The sequence below is a fragment of the Acipenser ruthenus genome, chromosome 18 (genome assembly GCF_902713425.1).
Source record: "Acipenser ruthenus chromosome 18, fAciRut3.2 maternal haplotype, whole genome shotgun sequence".
Lineage (NCBI taxonomy): Eukaryota > Metazoa > Chordata > Actinopteri > Acipenseriformes > Acipenseridae > Acipenser > Acipenser ruthenus.
Genome location: NC_081206.1, coordinates 15,950,502 through 15,973,088, shown reverse-complemented (window position 1 = coordinate 15,973,088; position 22,587 = coordinate 15,950,502). Strand labels below are relative to the sequence as shown.

The 22,587-nt window shown below is 41.4% G+C and overlaps 2 protein-coding genes across 2 annotated transcripts; one reads left to right on the top strand and one right to left on the bottom strand.

Moving 5' to 3' along the window:
- Positions 1-2,420: 2,420 nt before the first annotated feature.
- On the bottom strand, positions 2,421-12,274 carry LOC117421499 (V-type proton ATPase subunit D). Its single transcript, XM_034035994.3, has 9 exons — positions 11,989-12,274; positions 8,916-9,033; positions 7,959-8,038; positions 7,673-7,740; positions 7,115-7,159; positions 6,169-6,272; positions 4,584-4,650; positions 3,807-3,885; positions 2,421-2,758 (listed from the first exon to the last, which is right to left on the bottom strand). The coding sequence occupies exons 1-9, from the start codon at positions 12,027-12,029 to the stop codon at positions 2,614-2,616; spliced, it is 747 nt and encodes a 248-aa protein (XP_033891885.1). The 5' UTR covers positions 12,030-12,274; the 3' UTR covers positions 2,421-2,613.
- A 400-nt stretch (positions 12,275-12,674) lies between these two features.
- LOC117421495 (eukaryotic translation initiation factor 2 subunit 1) lies at positions 12,675-21,639 on the top strand. The gene is made up of 8 exons (XM_034035981.3): positions 12,675-12,883; positions 14,005-14,246; positions 16,401-16,480; positions 16,973-17,124; positions 17,992-18,098; positions 19,701-19,798; positions 20,193-20,336; positions 20,752-21,639. The coding sequence occupies exons 2-8, from the start codon at positions 14,006-14,008 to the stop codon at positions 20,875-20,877; spliced, it is 948 nt and encodes a 315-aa protein (XP_033891872.1). The 5' UTR covers positions 12,675-12,883; position 14,005; the 3' UTR covers positions 20,878-21,639.
- The last annotated feature ends 948 nt before the right edge of the window (positions 21,640-22,587 follow it).

Genomic DNA, 22,587 nt, shown 5'->3' with positions numbered 1-22,587 from the left:
CAAATATGCCCCTAAAGAGAAAATACATTATACATTTAGGGTTACCATGTGGCTCCAGATTAACCGGACGCTTTGAGACAGACCGGAATTTCAAAATTCCCCCTAAATTGAAAGTAATTCACGTATAAATGAGCTCGACCTTTGCTGAGATTAATCCTGCTGTGATGGAATTGCTTTGGCGCAGCAAACAAGTCACACTGATCAGATCTTAATGAACGAATAGCTAATGATGCTTTGATTGTATTTGCAGAATAATATGGGTGATTGAATTTTAACAAACAGAAAAAACAGCGACTGGCTGCAATTCCTTCTTAGTATAATACAATTATTTGATGCGCATGCGGGTATTTAAGCACCATTATTAATTGTGGCTAAGGATGGTTCATTTACACATTCATTTATTTCAATTTAGGGGCAAGTTTGAAATCCCATTCTGTCTCGCAGCGTCCGGTTAATCTGGAGCAACATGGTAACCCTAATACATTACATGACTCTGCAGTATGAACCTATTTGCTGAACTCCTTGTTCTTCTAAAGTTGTCAGGGATTCTACTGGAACCATGAACACACAAATGATGTTGAAATATGTAATGCTGTAATATCTGATTTCATTTCCCATAAATTACAACATGCCAGTGATTTAGGCCAGTTCACACAAAGAAACATCTAGAAAAATGTATTTTGCATTTGTGTAACTTTAATTGTCATTTGTGTCTCGGCTTTACCAAATAAACAAGACAAAGGGACAAAGCCTCTTCAGACGCATCGGTAATCGTAGTATTAACCGGGCACACCGCAAAGAAACAAGGGGCTCCAAACACCATTATTTTGAGGACAGTCTCAAGACAGTTCCTTGAATTTTTGCTTATATTAAACTTCAGAGCCATTCACACGACTGTAAAGATCAGAAAGCAATATTTAATATGAGGCCAACTGATAAAAGGTGATGACTGGAATTAGTCAAATATATTGTGGGTGTTACTGCTATAGCAGATTTTAGTCTGGTGTAGTTTAAAAATAATCTGTATAGGTATTTATAAAGTACAGTGTTACATCAGGGGTTTGAATTCATCTGAATGGCTAATTTAATATTTCATATTGCATTTTAATAGTACTTTACCCTTAAAATATTTATTTCAAATTAGAATTTTAGAAAAATTAGAAATTAGAATTTTTACCATCAAAATTAAAATCTAGAATAGTTTTTATCTTTATTTGTAAAGCCCTTCATAACCCATCACTGACACATTCCTTTGTTTATAATAACCCAGCAATAATTATTGCCACTTGTTTGTTCTAGCCAGGCAGTATTTTAGTCTTGCACATAAAATAAAAGTTTTGAGCATATTTTCTTCTGCTGCACAATGACAAACATGTAGCTTAAGAACTTCTTTTCATTGAACCGTCCCCTTGGCGTTGTATGATGTTTGCATCATTCTGAGTGCTTCTCTTGCAATCACTCAAATACAAAGAAGTCTTTCACCCGAGTGCAGGAGCTGCTTTTTCACTTTTAGTTCTCTTTAAAAAAGCAAGAGCCAGCATCAGCCAGTGATCGGCTGCTTTGGATCAGGAGTCCTTTCATTGTGCTGGCAGGACACAGCTGTCCTGGGGCTTCCAAACATAAAGACACTTCTCTTCAGTGATGGAGTTGGACCAGCTTTTTGGAAATGTACGGTTGCGCTTTTTTGTTTGGTGCTGACTGAGACTGTACGGCACATGGAAAATCTCTAAATGTATTTCTAGATTTACAATAAAAAAATAAAATAAAAAACTAAATGACTAAAGATTATTTTCTGAATTTTTTTTCCACTATCTGTCAGTATAAGGCTGCTGTAAATATCCAACGTGGTAATCCTGCAATCCGAGGCGTTAGAAAGCTAATAAATCCATACTTCCTGGGCACGCTGCTGCCTATCTATGCAGCCAGCCACAAAACCTGTAATTAAAGGGAACAATCTTATGAGCTCATGCCAAGAGGCGAAACGCCTGTCATAATAAATGTCTTTTTTCTCTCCAATGGGAATGCAATATAAAAGCTTCAGCAGTTGTAAATTAAAGCAATGAAAGTGATTTTATTGTGTGTGACAGTACATTATACTTAATGGCTGGAGTCATGGACTTGTATCATGCAGTGTACACTATACATTGGCGGTAGGACTGCAGCCTGTATACTCATTTTAGAATAGTAGTGTAAAGCCCATATGCACCTGTAAAACAGACGGGATGTCTCTTAAGTAGGGTATCATAGGCAATATCTTGTGTTACACCGATTAGGCTGTTCTGTGTTCAACAGGGCAACCACCCATGCACCACACATAATAATGATCTGAATTCGTTCCTTTGCTAAAAGACATTTCACACAAAAGAAAAAGACTGTATATTAACACTAATTGCTATAACAAAAGAAAAAATAATCCTCCCTTGAGGAGGTCCCATCTGTATTGGACCTTGATGAGTTACTTTATTAGCAAATACAACCGTGTATTTGTATTTAGACAAAAGAAACAGTAAAACAGTTTTGTTTTTCTCCACACATCGCAGGACAACATGAACGCTCACATTAAATACAACCGATATACATGTAATCCGGAGTCCGGCGTGCTGGTGCCTATGGCTACTCAAACAGCAGGTCTTCATCTCTCTCATCCATCAGCATGTTGGCTGGCTCTTCTACCACACCCAGCTTGGCACAGCGAGCCACCCTCTCGATCTCATTCCTTTCCTTGATTTGCTTCTTCTTCTCCTGGATCTTTTTCAACCTGGAGATATAGAGAGCAGCGCGATATGAAACGTTTGGGCATACCCAGCCTCACCTGTGCTGGCCCGTTGGGCATACCCAGCCTCACCTGTGCTGGCCCGTTGGGCATACCCAGCCTCACCTGTGCTGGCCCGTTGGGCATACCCAGCCTCACCTGTGCTGGCCCGTTGGGCATACCCAGCCTCACCTGTGCTGGCTCGTTGGGCATACCCAGCCTCACCTGTGCTGGCCCTTTTTACCTCTCAAGCTAACTACAGATCTTGGTATACCTGAATAGATTACCAATCCCTCAAAAGATTTTAAAAAGAAAGGCGTCTCCCACAAATGCAATGGTAAGTCTGACAGCAAATGACTAGGTGTTCTTCACTTTACCCTACACATGTTTTTTCTGCACTGGTAACTGCCAAGTCTGTTCTATGGGGTGGTCCAAAAAGTGAGAGCAATGCCCAGTGACATACAAAAACTGAAACACACTGCCTTTGTGTTTGCAATGATAAATATTACCCAGGAGGCCGCATCAGTAAGCAGACACAATGGTCTAGGAGCCACATTGTAAGACAGTGTTGATTTGAGCCCCTCTTGGGGATGGCTTACCTGTAGAACTCCTCTCGTTCTCGTTCTCGCTCATCCAGCTCAGTTATAATGTAAGACAGTGTTGATTTGAGCCCCTCTCTGGGATGGCTTACCTGTAGAACTCCTCTCGTTCTCGCTCATCCAGCTCAGTTATAATGTAAGACAGTGTTGATTTGAGCTCCTCTCTGGGATGGCTTACCTGTAGAACTCCTCTCGTTCTCGTTCTCGCTCATCCAGCTCAGTTATGATGTAAAGACAGTGTTGATTTGAGCTCCTCTCTGGGATGGCTTACCTGTAGGACTCCTCTCGTTCTCGTTCTCGTTCTCGCTCATCCAGCTCAGTTATGATGTAAGACAGTGTTGATTTGAGCTCCTCTCGGGGATGGCTTACCTGTAGAACTCCTCTCGTTCTCGCTCATCCAGCTCAGTTATAATGTAAGACAGTGTTGATTTGAGCTCCTCTCTGGGATGGCTTACCTGTAGAACTCCTCTCGTTCTCGCTCATCCAGCTCAGTTATGATGTAAGACAGCGTGCGCTCGATACGGGGGATGATCACTGTGAAGAGACACACAGGGAAAGCTTATTGGAGGCTTGGGAAGGAGCTGTTATCACACTAAGGACACTGCACAAAAGCTACATGCTACAGGCTTTCCATCGCTTTGCACTATTGCAGAACAGTAGTTTGGATAGCAGTATCTGGATTTGCATGGTAGGAATTCCTTGCCAGTTTTCTGAATAAAAGTGAAAATGTGCAACATGTAAAACACAGCATTCTGAAGACTGGACTCGGAATTGTATGTGCATGTAAATGACATCAGAAACCTCTGCACAGCACCCAGTATACCGCTGTCAGGACTGACACCAACAAAGACAAGTGGGAGCTCTGAGTAATTCTCAAAGTCAACCTTTCTGTTTGATGATTAGATGGCTATTTCTATGGTGGCTCATTGAGGCCATGGAAAAACACCTTGTGTTCTTGACATATGCCATGGCTTGAAATGTCAAGATCCTGACATTTATCTTGTGATGTCGACACTTATTTTTTGCCACATGTCCGTAATGAGCCACTGTAATTTCAGTCTTCAGCTAAACTCTTAAATTATCTGTACATTTGACCCTTCTACCTGTAACAAACGATCAGGGTGACTGCACCATAGCAGAAAATAACAGCAGCCCATTCAATTCTGCTGAGATTGAGCACCATGCTGGTGTCTGCCGTGATACGCTACCGTTCCCCACACTTCAACGCTCACCGTGTTCGATAGCGTTAACACGTCGGTTAGTGATCTTGATGGCTTCGTCCAGAGTGACGAAGGAAGTCTGAAACAAAATGAAGAGCTTGCTCAAATATCCACTCGGATTGATAGAACTCTGCTTTCAGAGCAGCTTGTTAGCAAAGTTTAAACAGGATTCAGAGCTGCCCTGCTTCATTGCCTTGGTCATTCCACCCCAGCAGTGTCTTCACTCGGGGAAAGCTGGATGGATGATGACAGGAAAGAAAGGGTGTTAAATGAGAACTGAGGTGAAATGAGCTAGGAAGCGGAAGACTACCTGAGAGACAGACTGCTTTCTTACTATGGCAGCAGATTTTAAATGAAAAGAAATAACTGCTATTTGTGTCTTTCAAAACTGCACACGCGAGATGTACACAGGAAGTGAAAGTTCAGGTAATATTCATGGAATTATTTCACTAGCTGGAAGTTCGTGTCACACCATTATCCACTGAACAGGGAAATACTCCAACAGTGAGGGAGTGGAGGTGACTGATAGGAGCCTGTCAATTCATCCTCACAGACCGCATGCTGACCATGTCATTCAGTGCTCAGGATTCAGAAATGCTTTGACTACAGAAAGATCTGATCTCACTGCATGTGATAACAATAGATTCTGTAGCGCAGCCTCCGAGTTCCTTTCATCAGGACGCTGTGAACGACTGCACTCTGAGCACTGCGGGACTGTGTTCTTTATTGAATAGCACACAAGAAGAGAACAGTGATCTCAGGGCTCACTCACTGCATGTGTAATAGAAATATCCATGCAGTATCACAGGTAAATATGTATGCTCCACATGCTACTTTACTTACAAGGAAAAGGAGGTTGGGGGTCTATTTAAGTGGTTTCAGTGTCTTATACTGAAAATATATACAAATGGGCAAGCAGTATAGTAGATTTGTAAACTGGCCTGCTGTTTTGAGTGGAGCTATAGTACGAGAGAGTGTGTTAGACGTGTATCTACAGTACAGTAATCTGTCGCGTATCCGACTGCGGTGGGACCCGAGTCAGGGCGGATATGTAAAAAGTCAGATAAATTAATATGGTTTTAAATACCATTATACACAGCAGTAACAATTACTATAGTCACACAATTATTGTTTTGAGATTCAGCTTTTATTAGGGAGCTCCCCTAAATCCCTTGTTTAGAAAGACACAGGGTATTAATGCTTGTGATAGAGCAGCCGTCTGCCGTGTGGATGCGAGCATTCGCTGCTGAGTGACAGGCAGGAGATCGACACGGAGGTTGAAGTTGATACCCCCCCCGCAGGTGAACAGGATTTATTTACATATCAACACACTGAACCAGCAACATACAACACAGTGTACAGAAACTTTGGTGGGATCTACAATCTCTGAACTAATCTTCTCTATTCAACAATAAACTAACGTTGCTGAAGAGCTTGATCATGGCAGATAAAGGGTAAGGGCGGATATGTGACGGGCGGATACACAACGGATTACTGTACATTAGATTAGCTAACTGGTTTGCTGTTTTGAGAGGAGTTATCTTTCCTGGTTGAGCTGGAGGAGCAGGTCTCTCTAGAGGGTCACAGCGCCACCTACCTGCAGGGAGGCCAGTTCCACCAGCAGCTCCACAGCTTTGGCGTAGTTCCTCTTGAGTTTGGCAAGCTGCTCGCCTCCTCGTGCCAGTCCGGTCAGCTCGTAACCTGGAACAGGAGAGAGCAGCCTCACAATCACACTGCCCCCTCTCCCTCTACCCCCAGCATGGAGCAGGGACTAAAGCACTACCATCAAACCGGGCTGAATTGGGGCTGTGTCTGCCATAGTTAGGACTGCGGAGTCACTGTGAAGAACGCTACAGATAAACTACATGCATGTTTTTAACATTAAAAAACAGTCACGTTTTATATAGTAAAATTGTGAGTGTGACATTACGTATGCAAAGCTAGACACAGGGATCTTCACAGGCCTGATCAGCGCTAGTCTCTGATATCCCTGTCCACGGGTTTCACAGCCTTGATCAGCGCTAGTCTCTGATATCCCTGTCCACGGGTTTCACAGCCTTGATCAGCGCTAGTCTCTGATATCCCTGTCCACGGGTTTCACAGCCCTGATCAGCGCTAGACCCTGATATCCCTGTCCACGGGTTTCACAGCCCTGATCAGCACTAGACTCTGATATCCCTGTCCACGGGTTTCACAGTCCTGATCAGCGCTAGTCTCTGATATCCCTGTCCAGGGGTTTCACAGTCCTGATCAGCGCTAGTCTCTGATATCCCTGTCCACGGGTTTCACAGCCTTGATCAGCGCTAGTCTCTGATATCCCTGTCCAGGGGTTTCACAGTCCTGATCAGCGCTAGTCTCTGATATCCCTGTCCAGGGGTTTCACAGCCCTGATCAGTGCTAGTCTTGCACTACCTACTGTTAATTGTAAGGTGCTATTTGGGGTGTGAAGAGAGATGGCTGTATCGCATCAATGTCAGGGTCTACTCTATTCTATATACAGTATGCACACAACAATGATGACATTAGTAAAGTGTCAGACTTACTATCTCCTCCTTCATGGTAGTGCTCAAACACAGGCAGAGTCACACCTAAAAAAAGAAAAGGCAATTTCATAGCAACAAAAAATCTATACATTTTATATGAATTCTGAGCTGTATCAGAAATGGGGTGCAATTTAAAAAAACACAGTGAATTTGTAACAGAATGATGTATAGTCTTAAGACAAGTTTGAATAGCAGCAGCTAGCCCTGTTTGGACATTAGTCAGCATTTCTAGCAGCATTGTTTTAAGGGTTTTCAAAAGGTAAGAGAAAACTAGTCTATATAACAGTGTTGCCTTTCCTTGAAAAGAATGCAACGTTTCTGTATTGTTTCTGTATTGCATTCACAGTGGTGCAGCAGCGCCTTCTAGTGAACAGATTACAGAACAGCACCCTCTAAAGAGTTAATCAGAAGTGGTCTCGTTTTTAAAAACAAATTCATAGCTTGTTATCCACGCTGATATTTCCCAGAGCAAAAATGTTATTTAAATGGGAAGACAACATGGTGGTAGATTGTTTTTTTTGGTTTATGAACTAGAAAGACGCCAGACAGCTGCATTACCTGCAACGTTGTCTTTCTTAGCCCGGACCTTCACCTGAGCTTTGTTAACATTCTGGATTACAGTAGTGCTGGGGAGAGAGCAAACATGAGACAAGTGATGAGAGATCACTGAATAACTTTCTCATAATCAAAGGGAATGTTTTTCCATGAACGTTCACAGTGTATCCTCTGTATACGTCATGCAAAATCAATTCCAAGTACAGGCATTTGAGTATTTTGGAGTCTGTGCGCCAGTAATTAGTTTGTGCTTGAGCACCTCTCCCTCCCACTGTCCCGCTGCACTCACCTGAAGTCTCCAGCTGCAAATTTGGCCTCAGCCAATGAGAAAGCAGCTTCCCTCATCACTTCCCCCATGAGGGTCTTGGTCTGTTAGGACAGGAGAAGCATATCAAACTGAGTAAAGGTGCATCTGTTACTAAGCATGTCACGCCTGTGAATACAGCATGACAGCATGGAAAGGTATATTGGCATAACCTACTGTACATCCACAGCATGTCTGTGTAGAATCAGAAGAGTGACTTTCAGACAGATCATTCTTAAAAGTCAGAGTAATGGATTTGTTTATGAAGGACGTGAAAGAAAAACGAATTCCACAAACAAAAGCTCACAGAAACATGCAAGTCTGCGGTGTGTTGTTATTGTGGACAAAGAAGAAAAACAACCCATAACTATGGGTTCGTGGTCGGGTCGGGTTGATTAATTTGGACCCGTGAAGATCTCTACTCTACATATGCCCAGATTCTGGTACTCTCAATTACTTATGGTAAAAAAATGTCTCAGCCAATGTTTTTATCACAATTGGATAATAATTTCTTAACTTGTGCTAAAATGGATCATTTTTATTGGACCCATAACTGCCTATCGTAAGTCAACAGTATTCAGCCACCCCTGCTGTTTTGTGGTGCTTGGGGGATGGGACACTCAGAAAGCTTGCTTAATAAAATATCCTGGCATCCCAGAACTGATAGCCGTCACCTCTTGGATTACATGCAAATGATTGTAACGACTGCAAGGATACTCCCAGTGTTATCTAGTTACTGTAGAATGGTGACAGACAATTAGAATACAGTCGTGTACCAAACATGAAGCCAGTATCTCGAAGCATCATCCGCAAACAAGAAGTCACATGACCACAATATGCCAGCCATATTAGGTCATAGGTCATAGTGAAGGGTACTGTTAGACTGTGTATCTTTTTCTTTCTAGCTTGATACTACACAGCAGGAGCAGTATGAAGAGTCACCTCAATAATCTTCCGAAGAATCTGTCTGAAGCGCATGGTCAGGGCGTCGGCTTTCTTCTTCAGAAGGTTGCGTCCGGTCTGAGCCCCTTTCAATCGAGCCTTCATGATGGTCTGTGCCCTGCAGAGCAAGCAAACACCTTAGTAATGCTAATCCCATTCCCTGCCACTGAACCAGAGCACTCAGGATCATGAACAAGTAAAGCACATGAATGGACAGACCCCCCTGTATACTCCAGGATTCACTCTGAATAACAAGATATATATGAAAGTCCAAGTGTGACACTCGGACACACTTACATGCATACGAATGCTGCTACTATATCCTGCATTTCTAGAAAGCAGTGTGGCATCGATGCACTTGTGGAGGGCTTGCTCATTAAAGCAGTGTGGCATCGATGCACTTGTGGAGGGCTTGCTCATTAAAGCAGTGTGGCATCGCTGCACTTGTGGAGGGCTTGCTCATTAAAGCAGTGTGGCATCGCTGCACTTGTGGAGGGCTTGCTCATTAAAGCAGTGTGGCATCGCTGCACTTGTGGAGGGATTGCTCATTAAAGCAGTGTGGCATCGCTGCACTTGTGGAGGGCTTGCTCATTAAAGCAGTGTGGCATCGCTGCACTTGTGGAGGGCTTGCTCATTAATGCAGTGTGGCATCGATGCACTTGTGGAGGGATTGCTCATTAAAGCAGTGTGGCATCGCTGCACTTGTGGAGGGCTTGCTCATTAAAGCAGTGTGGCATTGATGCACTTGTGGAGGGCTTGTTCATTAAAGCAGTGTGGCATCGATGCACTTGTGGAGGGATTGCTCATTAATGCAGTGTGGCATTGATGCACTTGTGGAGGGCTTGTTCATTAAAGCAGTGTGGCATCGATGCACTTGTGGAGGGCTTGCTCATTAAAGCAGTGTGGCATCGATGCACTTGTGGAGGGCTTGCTCATTAAAGCAGTGTGGCATCGCTGCACTTGTGGAGGGCTTGTTCATTAAAGCAGTGTAGCATCGCTGCACTTGTGGAGGGCTTGCTCATTAAAGCAGTGTGGCATCGCTGCACTTGTGGAGGGTTTGCTCATTAAAGCAGAGTGGCATCGCTGCTCATTAAAGGTATTACCGGTTGAACACTTCCATTCAATATATAGGCCTAGGTCTTAAACGTGCAGTTTTCAAAGAAACACGTGTTATAGAAAACACATGTGTAGTTTTCCATATAAACGAAAAATCTAACATGAGATAACCGTACTGCTATTATGGCTTCCAGGAGACACTTGCGATACCATTTGGTAGTTTCTTTGATTGCATGATGTTAAATAAAAGATCTAAATGATGTTCATATAGTTTTTTTATTTTTTAATTCTGTCTCAATCCTAAAATTGTAGGTGATGCTAACCCTTTGTCCCGAGCTGTATAATTGAGACTTTGCACAGGTGTGCAGGCAGAAGAGCTGGAAAAGCAATGATGGCTCAAGCTGGGATGCCCTTGTGTTTTACACCCTGCTCTGGGGTCACACCTGGCATGTAGAAAACTATCAGAGCCTTCATCTGCAAAGCTGCTACACTTGTTGTCATGGTTACTGAGTATTGCTGCTCCTGCAGCCATTGTTGCTGGATGCTTGTCTTTGTGTATGGTGTGTGCAAGGCTGACTTTTATTTAAATACAAATCGATAGGACTTCCTTTAGCGGGTTCAACGAACTGGTTTAGGATGTTCTTGGAAGAAAGGCCTGGCCAGGGTTGTGCACCAAAGCTTCAAAGAAAATGAGTTCAGATAAATGTAGCATTACTGACAGAAAGCTTAATGTACTGAGACTTAAAGCCCCTGCTCTTTTAATGGCTAGTACCATTTCTACTGCCCCCGTCACTGAGCCACACTGACAAAGCTTCTACAATTCATTCCAGGACCTCCTTTCATCCCCCTAGATTTTCAAATTACATTTTGATTATCTATAAAACTAAGTAATAAAAATGGTGTGGAGTGGACCGAGAGAACCACAATTGAGTGCCACTGAAATGTGGGCTTTTGTTGTCAGAGCAACACTTCCAATCCTGTGTTAATGGCAGTGAAATGTCACAAGACTGGAGGAATGTTGCAGCCCGGTGGTAACTGGCTCGCGCTGCTAGGAAGAGTTCATGAGCTGAGAGCAGGCTGGTTCATACAGGAGCCCCGGGAGCAGTGTGTACAAAACACAGCAACACAGACCCTGTTTATACAGCACGGTCACACGCAGCTTCCACGGAATGGACACCTGCTTTTATTGTCATATTTGTTGAATATTCTAGTAATACACCACTGAGCACAGCAAGTTAAAGTTCGCACTCCAGCACACAGTAAAGCCAAGTGGAACTGTCATAATATTTTGGTGCCCCGGTATCATTAGGCTAGTTTACTATTCAGATTGAAGCAGCTGTCAAACTGTGGCTTTGCACAGAAAAAGAGATTTCAAGGGTTCAGTTTTACATGGACCAAATACAAAGTTATTCATCTTTCTTTCTCTCCTGCACATACACACAGAAACAGCAAATCAACCGGATCTATAAATGGAAGAGAAGAGGCTGCTATTCACCGTCACATGACGATGCTGGCCTGCTGAGAGTCACATTAATAATGCTTCCTCTATGTAACACAGTCGGTTGCATCAGATTTATGAGATTGATCAATAAAAAAAACACATTCCACTTTGATATCCATCCTTGCTTAATTCTTTTAATTGAGCCCAGTGTTAATGAATGATTCTGTGCATGGGACAGAGAGATCTGGCACCAGATGCTTGGTAAATCCTGTATCACGATAAAAACATCACACATACTGTAACCTTCATCAATGGGTTGAACTGCAGGAACAGAAACGGTTGAAATTACCCACTTTTAAAAGTATGTATACAGACAGTACTGTTCTTAAATTAATGTAATCATTCTATAAATTATATCGTAGTACGGTACACAATTACTGCGCAAGATAAGCATAACACATTGTTGGTGCGTTTTTAATTTATCACACTAATCGGTGACTACACAGAACCCATCTTTCATCCACGAATAATCAATAACAACAGTTTTACCATTTTAATAATATGTTATGTACTTACATTCGGGACGGGAAGACATCGATTCTGTCTTTGCCTGACATCTTGGTAAATGCAGAAGCAGCAGAGCTAAGGATCTGGTTTCACTACAGTATATATTTTGATAATGAAATGTATTTTTTTTTAATACGTTTTAACTGGTATACGACACAATGACCCTTGCTGCCTGTCTCGGTCCTGTTAATGCTTTTCTCAGATTCTGGTCAGTTATTACCAGCTCCAAGTCTTCAGCGTCAGTATCAGTCAGACCGTGCCAGAGTCAGCTGATACTCACATCACGTGATGAGAGAAGCACTGGGGTGAAAGGATAAAATGGCTTCCCAACAACTTGTTTTGTTTATCAGCAGTGTCTTGGTGGTTTGTGAATCTGCGTTATTTAAAAATGCTATTTTTCGCTACTATTAAAACGTAGTGCAGTATTTTTTTTTATATTGGGGGCAAGTCCTCACCTTAGTTTACATGTTAAACCTAATTTTAATATCCCATTCTTTAATGATCAACCCCAGTCCTATTCCTAATCCAGACATTTCACTAAAGGTTTTGTTATATACCAATGCAATGAACAAAACAAACAAGTATAAAGTCAATGGTGTGTTTTGAAATCCTCATAAAAAAAATAATGCACGATCATAACTCCTCCGCCAGGGGTCAGTGTTTTATTTTTCCGATTCCTGATTGCTTTCTGTTTCCCTTTCCGGATGAGGGGTGACGCTGCTGCGCAGTAGCGGTGTACGGGCATGCTGATGAAACGCTGTGACTGTCTGCATTTACGGGCTGAGGCCATTCACGTCGTTTAATTTCATTAACGATTACATTAAAAACATTGCTGATACACTACGCGTTCAACCGCCGTCTAATAATCCAGCGTACACAGTCTGCAGCATCACTGAGAGCGAAGGTAACGGAGTTGCTATAGTCTTTGAAGAGTAAATGAATGAATTGGGTGGCTTGTGCGGCTGGTTGTATTACTACATGTGATGAGTATCTGGTACTACAGCAATTATTAAATAAAATGACGGCAGTGGCAGTTAGACTTCAAAACTTATTTGAACGGTGATCATTAACAGTTTAAAACTAATGCCCACAGTACTGGAGTCCTACAACGTTTCAGTCTACAGACAGTACAACTTTTGAGTTATTTACCGGTAGCCGGTACATGACACATTGAAGACTAGTTATTGCTAAATCTTGTATGTATAAAGTCTTATACTGACTACACCCAAATACTGTAAACGCAATCTGTTTACAATACCAGGAAATATTTCAAATTATACGAAATCATTAAATCAGCAATAAAAAGGATGGAGCATATTAGTAATAACCATTAGTTTGGAGTTTCGTTTAGTATTCTACAAAAAGTGTTATTCAAAACTATATTCGTTTGTACATCCTGACCAGATAGAATGAATGAAAAAAAAAATCATTTTTTTTGATGTCATGACGTATCCTAAACGAGCATCTCTTTTTATTGCTTTTCATAATGGACGGAAAGGGGATTCTGTCCAATGCCGAGTGTTCATACAAAGCAGTGAAAAGTAATGAGCTCGGGCGACCGTATTCAAATACCGTCTGCTAGGAAGGTTACATGGTGACAGTCAAACATTTCACTATACTGTAGCAGTTCTGTTTTAATAAATAATTTTTGAGTATAAAATAGGCTATACCAATTTTGCTTCCCAGAAAGCCATGTAAAAAAAAAGCTTGGTTTTCCCTCAGTCTGCTTTTCTAAACTCGCTGAATCAATTATAACATCTTGATCTTGATACAAAAACAAAAAAATAAGGTCGACCATATGTATGTATGTGTGTGTGTGTGTATAGATATATATACACACACATACATATGGTCGATCTTATATATATATATATATATGTTACTGCTGCATGTACAGTGACGCATATCATACATTCTATACTAAGGGATATGTCATTTTTCATCTGTCTTGTATTTTGTTGTTTTAACGATTACATCATGTGGCTGCTGCTTACTGTTCTTGTAACTCGGATCGTTTGTTCCCAGCATGCCGGCACTAAGCTGTAGGTTTTACCAGCACAAGTTCCCGGAGGTGGAGGATGTGGTGATGGTGAACGTGCGCTCCATCGCGGAGATGGGCGCCTACGTCAGCCTGCTGGAGTACAACAACATCGAGGGCATGATCCTGCTGAGCGAGCTGTCCAGGAGGCGCATCCGCTCCATCAACAAGCTCATTCGCATCGGCCGCAACGAGTGCGTGGTGGTCATCCGAGTGGACAAAGAGAAAGGTAGGGGACTGACTGTACAGTATTACAATACACGTTTTTTAAGTCATTTTATTCTGCCAGTTGAAAAAGCTTTGCGGAAAGTCTTCAGGCACAATATACACAGTGTAGTGTAGTCCGGGTTACTATAGGTACTTGCTGCGATATTGTGTTTATAAATCGACATCGTGATAAATGCAGAACACCTTGCTTTTATTATTTAGATGAGGGGCTGTGCAGTAGACGGTGTTGCATTACTCAATGATGGAGAGAAATGAGGATTGCTTATCCTACTGTCATTATTTATATGGGTACATATATCTAACATGCAATAGAACCACTATTATTATTATTATTATTATTATTATTTATTTCTTAGCAGACGCCCTTATCCAGGGCGACTTTGTCGTAAACAAAAATACATTAAGAATCACAGTACAAGTAATACAATTAAGAGCAAGATAAAAATACAATGACTTTGGTTCTAGCAAGTACAAGTATGACAAAATACGATTCAATGGAGCTGTGATTACATCACAGCTATGATTGTGCTCTCCTCCAGTCCCTTGCATGAACACAAGTGCAATCTGTGCATACGAATCCACCCCCACTGCAAGAAAGAAGGGAGCCACAATACAGCACAGCTAGTAATAGACAGCCCATTGGGAAGACACAAAATAACACCATCGCAGCAGAAATATTTCCAACTTTAGGGATCACCAAAAATCAGGATTGAGGATTTTATTGATTTTATATATATGTATTTATATACATGGATGAAGGCTATATTTGCATCCTGAGCCATTCGAAAAAAAGGCATAATACCACAGTAGTGACGTCAAAAAGTGATAATTCCTCTAGAGGAAAATATACTTGAACTTTGACCCATTTGACTCCTCGAGACATCACTTTCAATTCAAACACAAAATGTCTCGTTTTCAATCTCTCGACAACACCCACAGTACAGAAATGTTGATTAAAGATCAACAAAATGAGAATACACAAAAAAAATGATGTCAATCTGGTACTTTCGTATCTCAGAGAAACTGGAGAGGAACGGGAAATTAAAACAAGGTAAAGGCAATCATCCAAATAAAGCTGAAGCACTAACGGATAACGACATAGAACGTCTGTACAGCACTGAAACACTACGTTTAAAAAAAAAAAAAAACTGTACTGCTGAACCTCGTCTTCTTTAATATTAGCATCATAAGGGTATCCATGTATTATAAAAAATAATAGATGGGCCTCTTCAGTGAGTTACAGGAAAACAATTCCATCTCGGGTTTCTGTGACAGTTTATAAACTACCTTCGGTCTCAAAATCTATGACGTCACAGAAACCCTTGATGGAATTATTTTATATATATATTCTTCAAATTATAGAAAATGTATAGTACTGTAGTTGTAGCTCTACTTCCAAATACAGTACATTCAACATTCTTAGGATGTGGCAAATGGTGGTTTGTGAACAGTTACATACCAAACCAAATTATTTATCATAGTGGCATCCTCTAAATATGAACTATCATATGCTTTGCCTAATAAAAGGTTTTTAAAACATACTTTTTGTCTTTTCCTTGAGGATATATTTAAAATATTTAAATCAATGATTTTTTTTTTTAAATCGTGATTTAAATCAACTTGATTTAAATCAGCCAACCCTGTCAAAAATCCACCACTCTATTCTTTTCTGATTTCTAATTCTCTTTTGTTCCCCGCTTCCCTTATATTCAGCCTTTCTCTTACCTGTACAGTGTATTTTTCCCCTTTCCTATGTGACCAGCTGACCCATTCACACCTATGCAAGGTTAATGTCTAATACGGGCAAAATCAGCATATGCCCATCCCATTAACAGATCTGTACACTTCTCATGCGGGGGGGTGTGGAGACCCCGTTACCCAGGATATAAGAATGTTAATCAAAATGTATTTCAACACTGAACACATTGAGGAAGATCTCGAGCTGAAATCATTCTCATTTCATTTACAAACTTTCTTTCAGGATTTCTAAATGGAATTGTGATTATACTTGTTCAGCACATTGTTTAGCTCTGGTCCTTCTGTCCGGCGTTCATATGTTACACATTGTTCCCAAGCCAAATCCCTGGATATTTTGCTCTAAGAACACAGACCTGATGGCATGAAACAGTTCACTAATTATCCTTTGTCCCCACAGGTTATATTGATTTATCTAAAAGAAGAGTTTCTCCAGAAGAAGCAATCAAGTGTGAAGACAAATTTACAAAATCCAAGACTGTAAGTTTCTTCATTTCTTGCAGACACACATTTCTACTTGATCAGATTGGAACCCGAATTGAAAGCTGCACTTTCTCACGTTTATATTCAATTGAATTAGTAAAAAATAAGTACCCTGTACAACCCCGTTTATCTAATACCATGCACAATAATATGCAGTTGTGAATCTGCTGCCTTGTAACGGGGGAGCACTGTATTGGGATAGACTGTGGAGGATGTAGCCCAGGTGTGTGTCTGTAATGCAGATCGCTCCTCTCTGGGCAGGTTTACGTGTGTGTGTGTGTGTGTGTGTGTTGATATTGAGGCGTAATGCAGATCGCTCCTCTCTGGGCAGGTTTACGTGTGTGTGTTGATATTGAGGTGTAATGCAGATCGCTCCTCTCTGCAGGTTTACATGTGTGTTGATATTAAGGTGTAATGCAGATCTCTCCTCTCTGCAGGTTTACGTGTGTGTTGATATTGAGGTGTAATGCAGATCGCTCCTCTCTGCAGGTTTACAGCATCCTGCGCCACGTTGCAGAGGTCCTGGAGTACACGAAGGATGAGCAGCTGGAGAGCCTGTTCCAGAGGACAGCCTGGGTCTTTGATGAGAAGTACAAGAGGCCAGGATACGGAGCCTACGATGCCTTCAAGCAGGCCGTCTCGTAAGTGCAGAGAGGCAGGCTGCTCTCGTGTTTCCTCTGAGCAGCGGCACCTTCAGAATCCGAATGCACTGCCAGGAGGGATAACCAAAGCTTTACAGTCTACCTCTGTACACACTAAGCATGTGTGCAACTTCACATACCCTGCTTCTCTTAAACCAGGGATGGAAATAAGACTCCCGTTGCATAGCAGTTTGAGCCATTCCTGGTTTTACTAAAAGTTTAATAAAACATACCTGAGCTTGTTACCTACACATTATGGCTAATCAAGCTCATATTAAAACCTGAAATGGGTGATACTGGTATGCAATAGGAGTCTTAAGTCTGAAAACAGTGGGAATGGAGGTCTCCGGTTCATTTAAAGTCTGATCTCAGTAAGTGGGTTGCAGCGGTGTGGCGACATTCAAATCGTGCATTTTGAATAGGACAGGAAAACAGGTATGCTGCCCCCACTGGTGCAGAAAGACGAGGTAGTCTTTCATTGCAACCATTTAAATAGCTGATAAAATACCAACCATTTAAATAGCTGATAAAATACCTGTGTATACTACAATTGACCACATGGTGGCACCATATCATTTTATGTTATGGTTCCCCTTTTGTATTCTGAGCACCGCATGATAGTGATGGTTAGTCATATACTTGTTTTCTCTTCTCCTTGTTTCATAGAAAAAACACCTATATGATAAAATACTGTAGTATTGAAGTTCCCCTAGCTGCAAAGCGATATCACAGTATTCTTGCTCTTGCTAAAGTTTATGAGCAAACAGCATTGTTTTTCCATTGAAATTCCTTGTGAAATCTTTATGCCGTGTTTTTCTATTCAATCCAATTTGAAGTTAGTGTTTTTTATTTTGTATTTTTCTGTAGAGACCCAGCCATTCTAGATTGCCTTGACTTGACCGAGGAAGAAAAGAATGTACTAATTGATAACATCAACAGGCGGCTCACTCCCCAGGCAGTCAAAATCAGAGCAGGTACCAGTAACGAGCACGCAGCTTCACCCACAGCTAGCTTTGGATAGGAATGACAGATGAATACCTGCTTTCACACACCCCTGGACTGCCAAATGTTACTTCAGTTTAGGTTGTGCTAATCTGGTCTCTTGCTGATGGTGCAAAAGGACGTCCTTTGTATCGCTCAGCTATTCTGGGGAAATGTAAATATTACCACACACTCCTGTGCAATTTTAACCAACAAAGTTTCCAGACTAATTCAGTCCCTTTACATTGATCTCTTCATTTCAATAATATAGCTAAACAAGGAGAGTTCTGAAACCCAGGACTGGGTGCAGCAGGACTAGTTCGAGTTTAAAACCGTGTCATTTCAAATGTTTGCTTTAACATTCAGAAGAATTGCTTACTTGGAAAACCCTTAAATGTACAACACTAAGACATGTATGTAATCGGATTTATGACATTGCACAAGTAAGCTTCTCATGTCATTTCAGATCTATTACTACACATTGCTTCACTTGCCTAAACGTTTTGAAAGCTGTGAATAACTTGTTAGGCTATCCCACTGCAGCTGCTTCTCTCTGCTAAAAAAAACAAACAAAATTTGTCGCTGATAGTTTCCTCCAAAACCGTGATCAAAATACAGTTCACACTAAATTTAAAATACACTGACTGTAATGCGTTTAGTAGAGCTATAAGTAAGACAATAAAATCAGAATACAGTTGTCTGACGTTTTAAATAAATGATGCTTCTCTGACAGTGAAGATAATAGCCCTAATACAAGGTACACTGCTAACCCTGTGCACCTTTACCTAACTACCTAATCACTCGTTGCAGTGATTTTTCCTGTTTTTCTTAATGTCTGGCAAGTTGTATTCAGTTTATGTCAGAGCTGCTAGAATCCACGCGCGCATGAAGCTGGTTTTGTTTTTCCCGGTTATGTGGGAGCCATGAGGAATATCCTTGTGTGTTTAAAAAGAAGGAGTAAGACCGGGGTGCAACGTGTGGTGTCTGATATTCAGAACTAGACTGCAAGAGAGTCAGTAAAGGGGTTAAAAGGTTAATAGTCGGACGTGTTTCTAATGCATACTGTATGAGGAATTCATCTTCTTTGTTTTAAATTTGTGTACTAATAATGTAAAAATATATGATGGGAAGGTTTCTAGGAGTTGCTCCTGTGCTGTACACATTAAGAGTGCTTTTGGGCTATTAAACATTACATGCATGAAACAGAAACTTATTGGTACGAATTGGAGCCTACTGTTCAATTCAGCACACAATTAATGTGTCGGATATCCTATTTGAATCTATAGAGCTTTTGAAAAATCTGCAAAGTTCAAACTGCTTCTTCCATTGCTGTAGGTCAGATTAACTCCCAATGGTCCAACTCTGTGACCTACTAGAAAGTGGCTAGATACCAAGAAACAGCAGTTAAACTTTAAAGCAGCACATCCTGAAAAAATACAAAAGCTAACAAAGAACCAAAAGACCTTCAGCACAACAAAAGAGAAGTGGGCGGGGCGGTGAGGATGAGAAAATGAATCCCGTTGCTTTGGTTCCTATTCCATCACCCCATTCTAGTTTTACCTGGCTTGGACTTATTTCTCTCATTGTTTTCTCAGATATTGAGGTTGCCTGCTATGGATATGAAGGAATCGATGCAGTTAAAGAGGCTTTGAGAGCCGGGCTGAGCTGCTCCACAGAGGCCATGCCTATTAAGGTAAGCTTGTAGAGCTTTTCATAAACACCAGCCCACCTGGGGATTCCTGCTACTGTGTCTGGATCATTGTCAGGAGGCGTAATTGAGAGTCTCAGAATAGGTAGATAAAGGAGTGCTCTGTCTCGGGTTGTCTATCGTCTATATGTTGTCTGTTGTTCCTAGTGAACCGCTAGACCAAATCCCAGAACAAGGAGAGAGAGAGAATCGCTGTTTATACAGTAGAATGGCTTTCATTTTATAATCACAGAAATGGCAGGCGGTGTTTGTTACTGCTATACTTCACATGAATGCTAGAAGGTTTTTGAAAGGCTTTAAGTTCAGTAATGTTTTGTCCATGGATTGGTGTGTTTGGTGAATCCCCGTGGATTCAGTGTTTCTGCCTGTCCTGTCCCAGATCAACCTGATCGCTCCCCCCCGGTACGTCATGACCACCATGACTCTGGAGAGGACCGAGGGCTTGTCCGTCCTCAACCAGGCCATGTCTGCCATCAAGGAGAAGATCGAGGAGAAGAGGGGCGTCTTCAACATCCAGATGGAGGTGAGGGCTTGCAATGATTTCTAACGTACATTGTTATACACATTCCTCTTTTTTGTCCATATGTCCTTACTGTGATGGTTCCCTTTGGTGATTTGGGTACATCAGTGGTGATCAGCCTGAGGTTGAGGAAGATACAGACCTGCGTAGTAACAGGTTATAACTTGGTTTCCCAGTAGTAGTAATAACTCCCTCCATACATATGGGTAACTTGGCACAGGGCTGGTACTGAGTGCCTCCTGTGTCTGTGTAAGAGGTGAGGTCAGGTTACTCTCCAGCTCTCTGGTGCTTTAAGGGCAGGAAATCCTCACTATATATTATCAAGGGCACTGACAAAGGATAAATCAGCACCATTAGCTGTGTTGTGTTTGCTTAAAGTAAGACCTGGAGTGACGCTGTGTCTCTGTTGCTCTCTCAGGCCAAGGTGGTGACGGACACTGACGAGACGGAGCTGGCCCGGCAGCTGGAGCGGCTGGAGAGGGAGAACGCGGAGGTCGACGGGGACGATGATGCAGAAGAGATGGAGGCTAAAGCTGAGGATTAAACCCCTTCACACAAGGAGACCCCAACCAGACCGACACACAACACAGACTGAACCCAGTATTGAATTCATCCCAGAGTACTTCAGCTGAGAGTATTCAAAATACCAATGCGTAAAAAACAAAAATAAACTGTTTAATAACCTAGGATTTTATTGCCGTGACACTGGCGGCAGTGCGCTTCCTGATTCAGACCCTTTCTAAAGAAGTTCTTCTTATTCTGCTGTTGATGTTGAATTATCAGGGGAGGGAGAGGCTGGGGATTACATTTCAGTCTGTCAGGATTCAGTGCTTCAATATTCATGAAGTGCTTTGCAGAGAGATGTTATTGCAGCAGAGTTGTCTTCTGATTGAATACCTATTAAACTAATAAAGCTCTGGTACATTTCATTAAAATAAGTTGACTGAGTGTGGAATTGTCAAATAACCAGCAAACAGGCATCTATGAGTTTGTTTTTGGAAAGGTGGCATTTTAACATTTGTATTTTTTGTACTTTGGTATCCTGTACAACAGATAATTTATTTATTATTGTTATTACTACTAATAATAGTAATTTATTTTTATCATAATCTGCAATACTCAAATCTGTATTTAAGAGAACAGGTGGCTCCCATATGTACATTTTATCAAACAAACATTTTTGCATACACAGCAATTCATTTTAAAAGCTTAACTAAATGGCCTGCAATTGCTTATAATCTGGAGCGTTTAATAGTTCTGGATGAAATATGGAGCTGGATGCATAATAAAGTGTATGTATGTCACACTTCTATTTTTACATGGATTTAGAGAACTGTCTCTCCCATTGTGAAAACGTTGTAACAACGTTCTTTGCTATTGACACAGTGTCAATCTGGGGCTGTGCATCTGTCCGCCTGTATGTTGCACTTCTAATGTATATAATGTGGATGTAGGTCATGGCGATTTATTTTTTCATAGCATTAATATTTACAGCTGTGCCAGAGGATATACAGTATGTGGTACAGACTACTGTAATTTATTGCCATGTATTTGCAGAGATTGACTTATTATTTTCCTCTGTATTGAATCCTATGTAGGCCCACTTGTGCAACATTGCTAATTAATAGTCCTACTTTGCATACATTTTTAATGCAAGTTCAAATAATGTCTCTTAATGTGTCACATCTCATAAACAAAACATTTATCACATCTCATTAACAACATACTGAGGACTGGAGCTGAAGATGACACATTAATAATGAATACAAAGTGGGGGAAAAAATACCTTACAAGGTGCAAAATTGTTAAAGTGGGCCAACATAGGATTTGATACGTGGGCAGGGGATATGAATATGGGAATAGACAGGATCAATTCTGAGAATATATCCTGTGGTACTCTGGTACCTCCATAGGAAATATTGTAGGTAAAATTCCCATCTTCTAGACCTGTCCTTTTCTCTGAGTTAGTCTGAGCTGTGGTTACTGCAGATCAATATGAGATGTGCATAACGTAACCAAGAAGGCAGCTGCGCTTGTATCTCAGAGACTATCAGCAGTACGTGCAGGGCTTTGTTCTGCAATGTGAGTCATTCTCACCCCTGGCTGATTTGTTTGTCTTGCTGAGTGAAGCATCGACCAGGTGTGCAGATTCAGTACAGCCATTCTGTTTTTTGACAGTAACACCAGTCTGCATTACTGGGCTATGACGCCAGGTAAAGCCCCAGCACTGAGGGAGTTTCAGTCTACAAGACTA

What these genes read in the sequence shown, in the direction of transcription:
- LOC117421499 (XM_034035994.3), bottom strand. Translation starts at nt 12,029, where the DNA reads ATGTCAGGCAAAGACAGAATCGATGTCTTCCCGTCCCGAAT. An exon ending in TTTGCAGCTGGAGACTTCAG is followed by an intron (nt 7,741 to 7,958) that starts GTGAGTGCAGCG and finishes CTCTCTCCCCAG; the next exon opens with CACTACTGTAATCCAGAATG. An exon ending in TGTTAACGCTATCGAACACG is followed by an intron (nt 3,886 to 4,583) that starts GTGAGCGTTGAA and finishes GTCTCTTCACAG; the next exon opens with TGATCATCCCCCGTATCGAG.
- LOC117421495 (XM_034035981.3), top strand. Translation starts at nt 14,006, where the DNA reads ATGCCGGCACTAAGCTGTAGGTTTTACCAGCACAAGTTCCCGGAGGTG. An exon ending in GGCAGTCAAAATCAGAGCAG is followed by an intron (nt 18,099 to 19,700) that starts GTACCAGTAACG and finishes TTGTTTTCTCAG; the next exon opens with ATATTGAGGTTGCCTGCTAT. An exon ending in CAGAGGCCATGCCTATTAAG is followed by an intron (nt 19,799 to 20,192) that starts GTAAGCTTGTAG and finishes GTCCTGTCCCAG; the next exon opens with ATCAACCTGATCGCTCCCCC.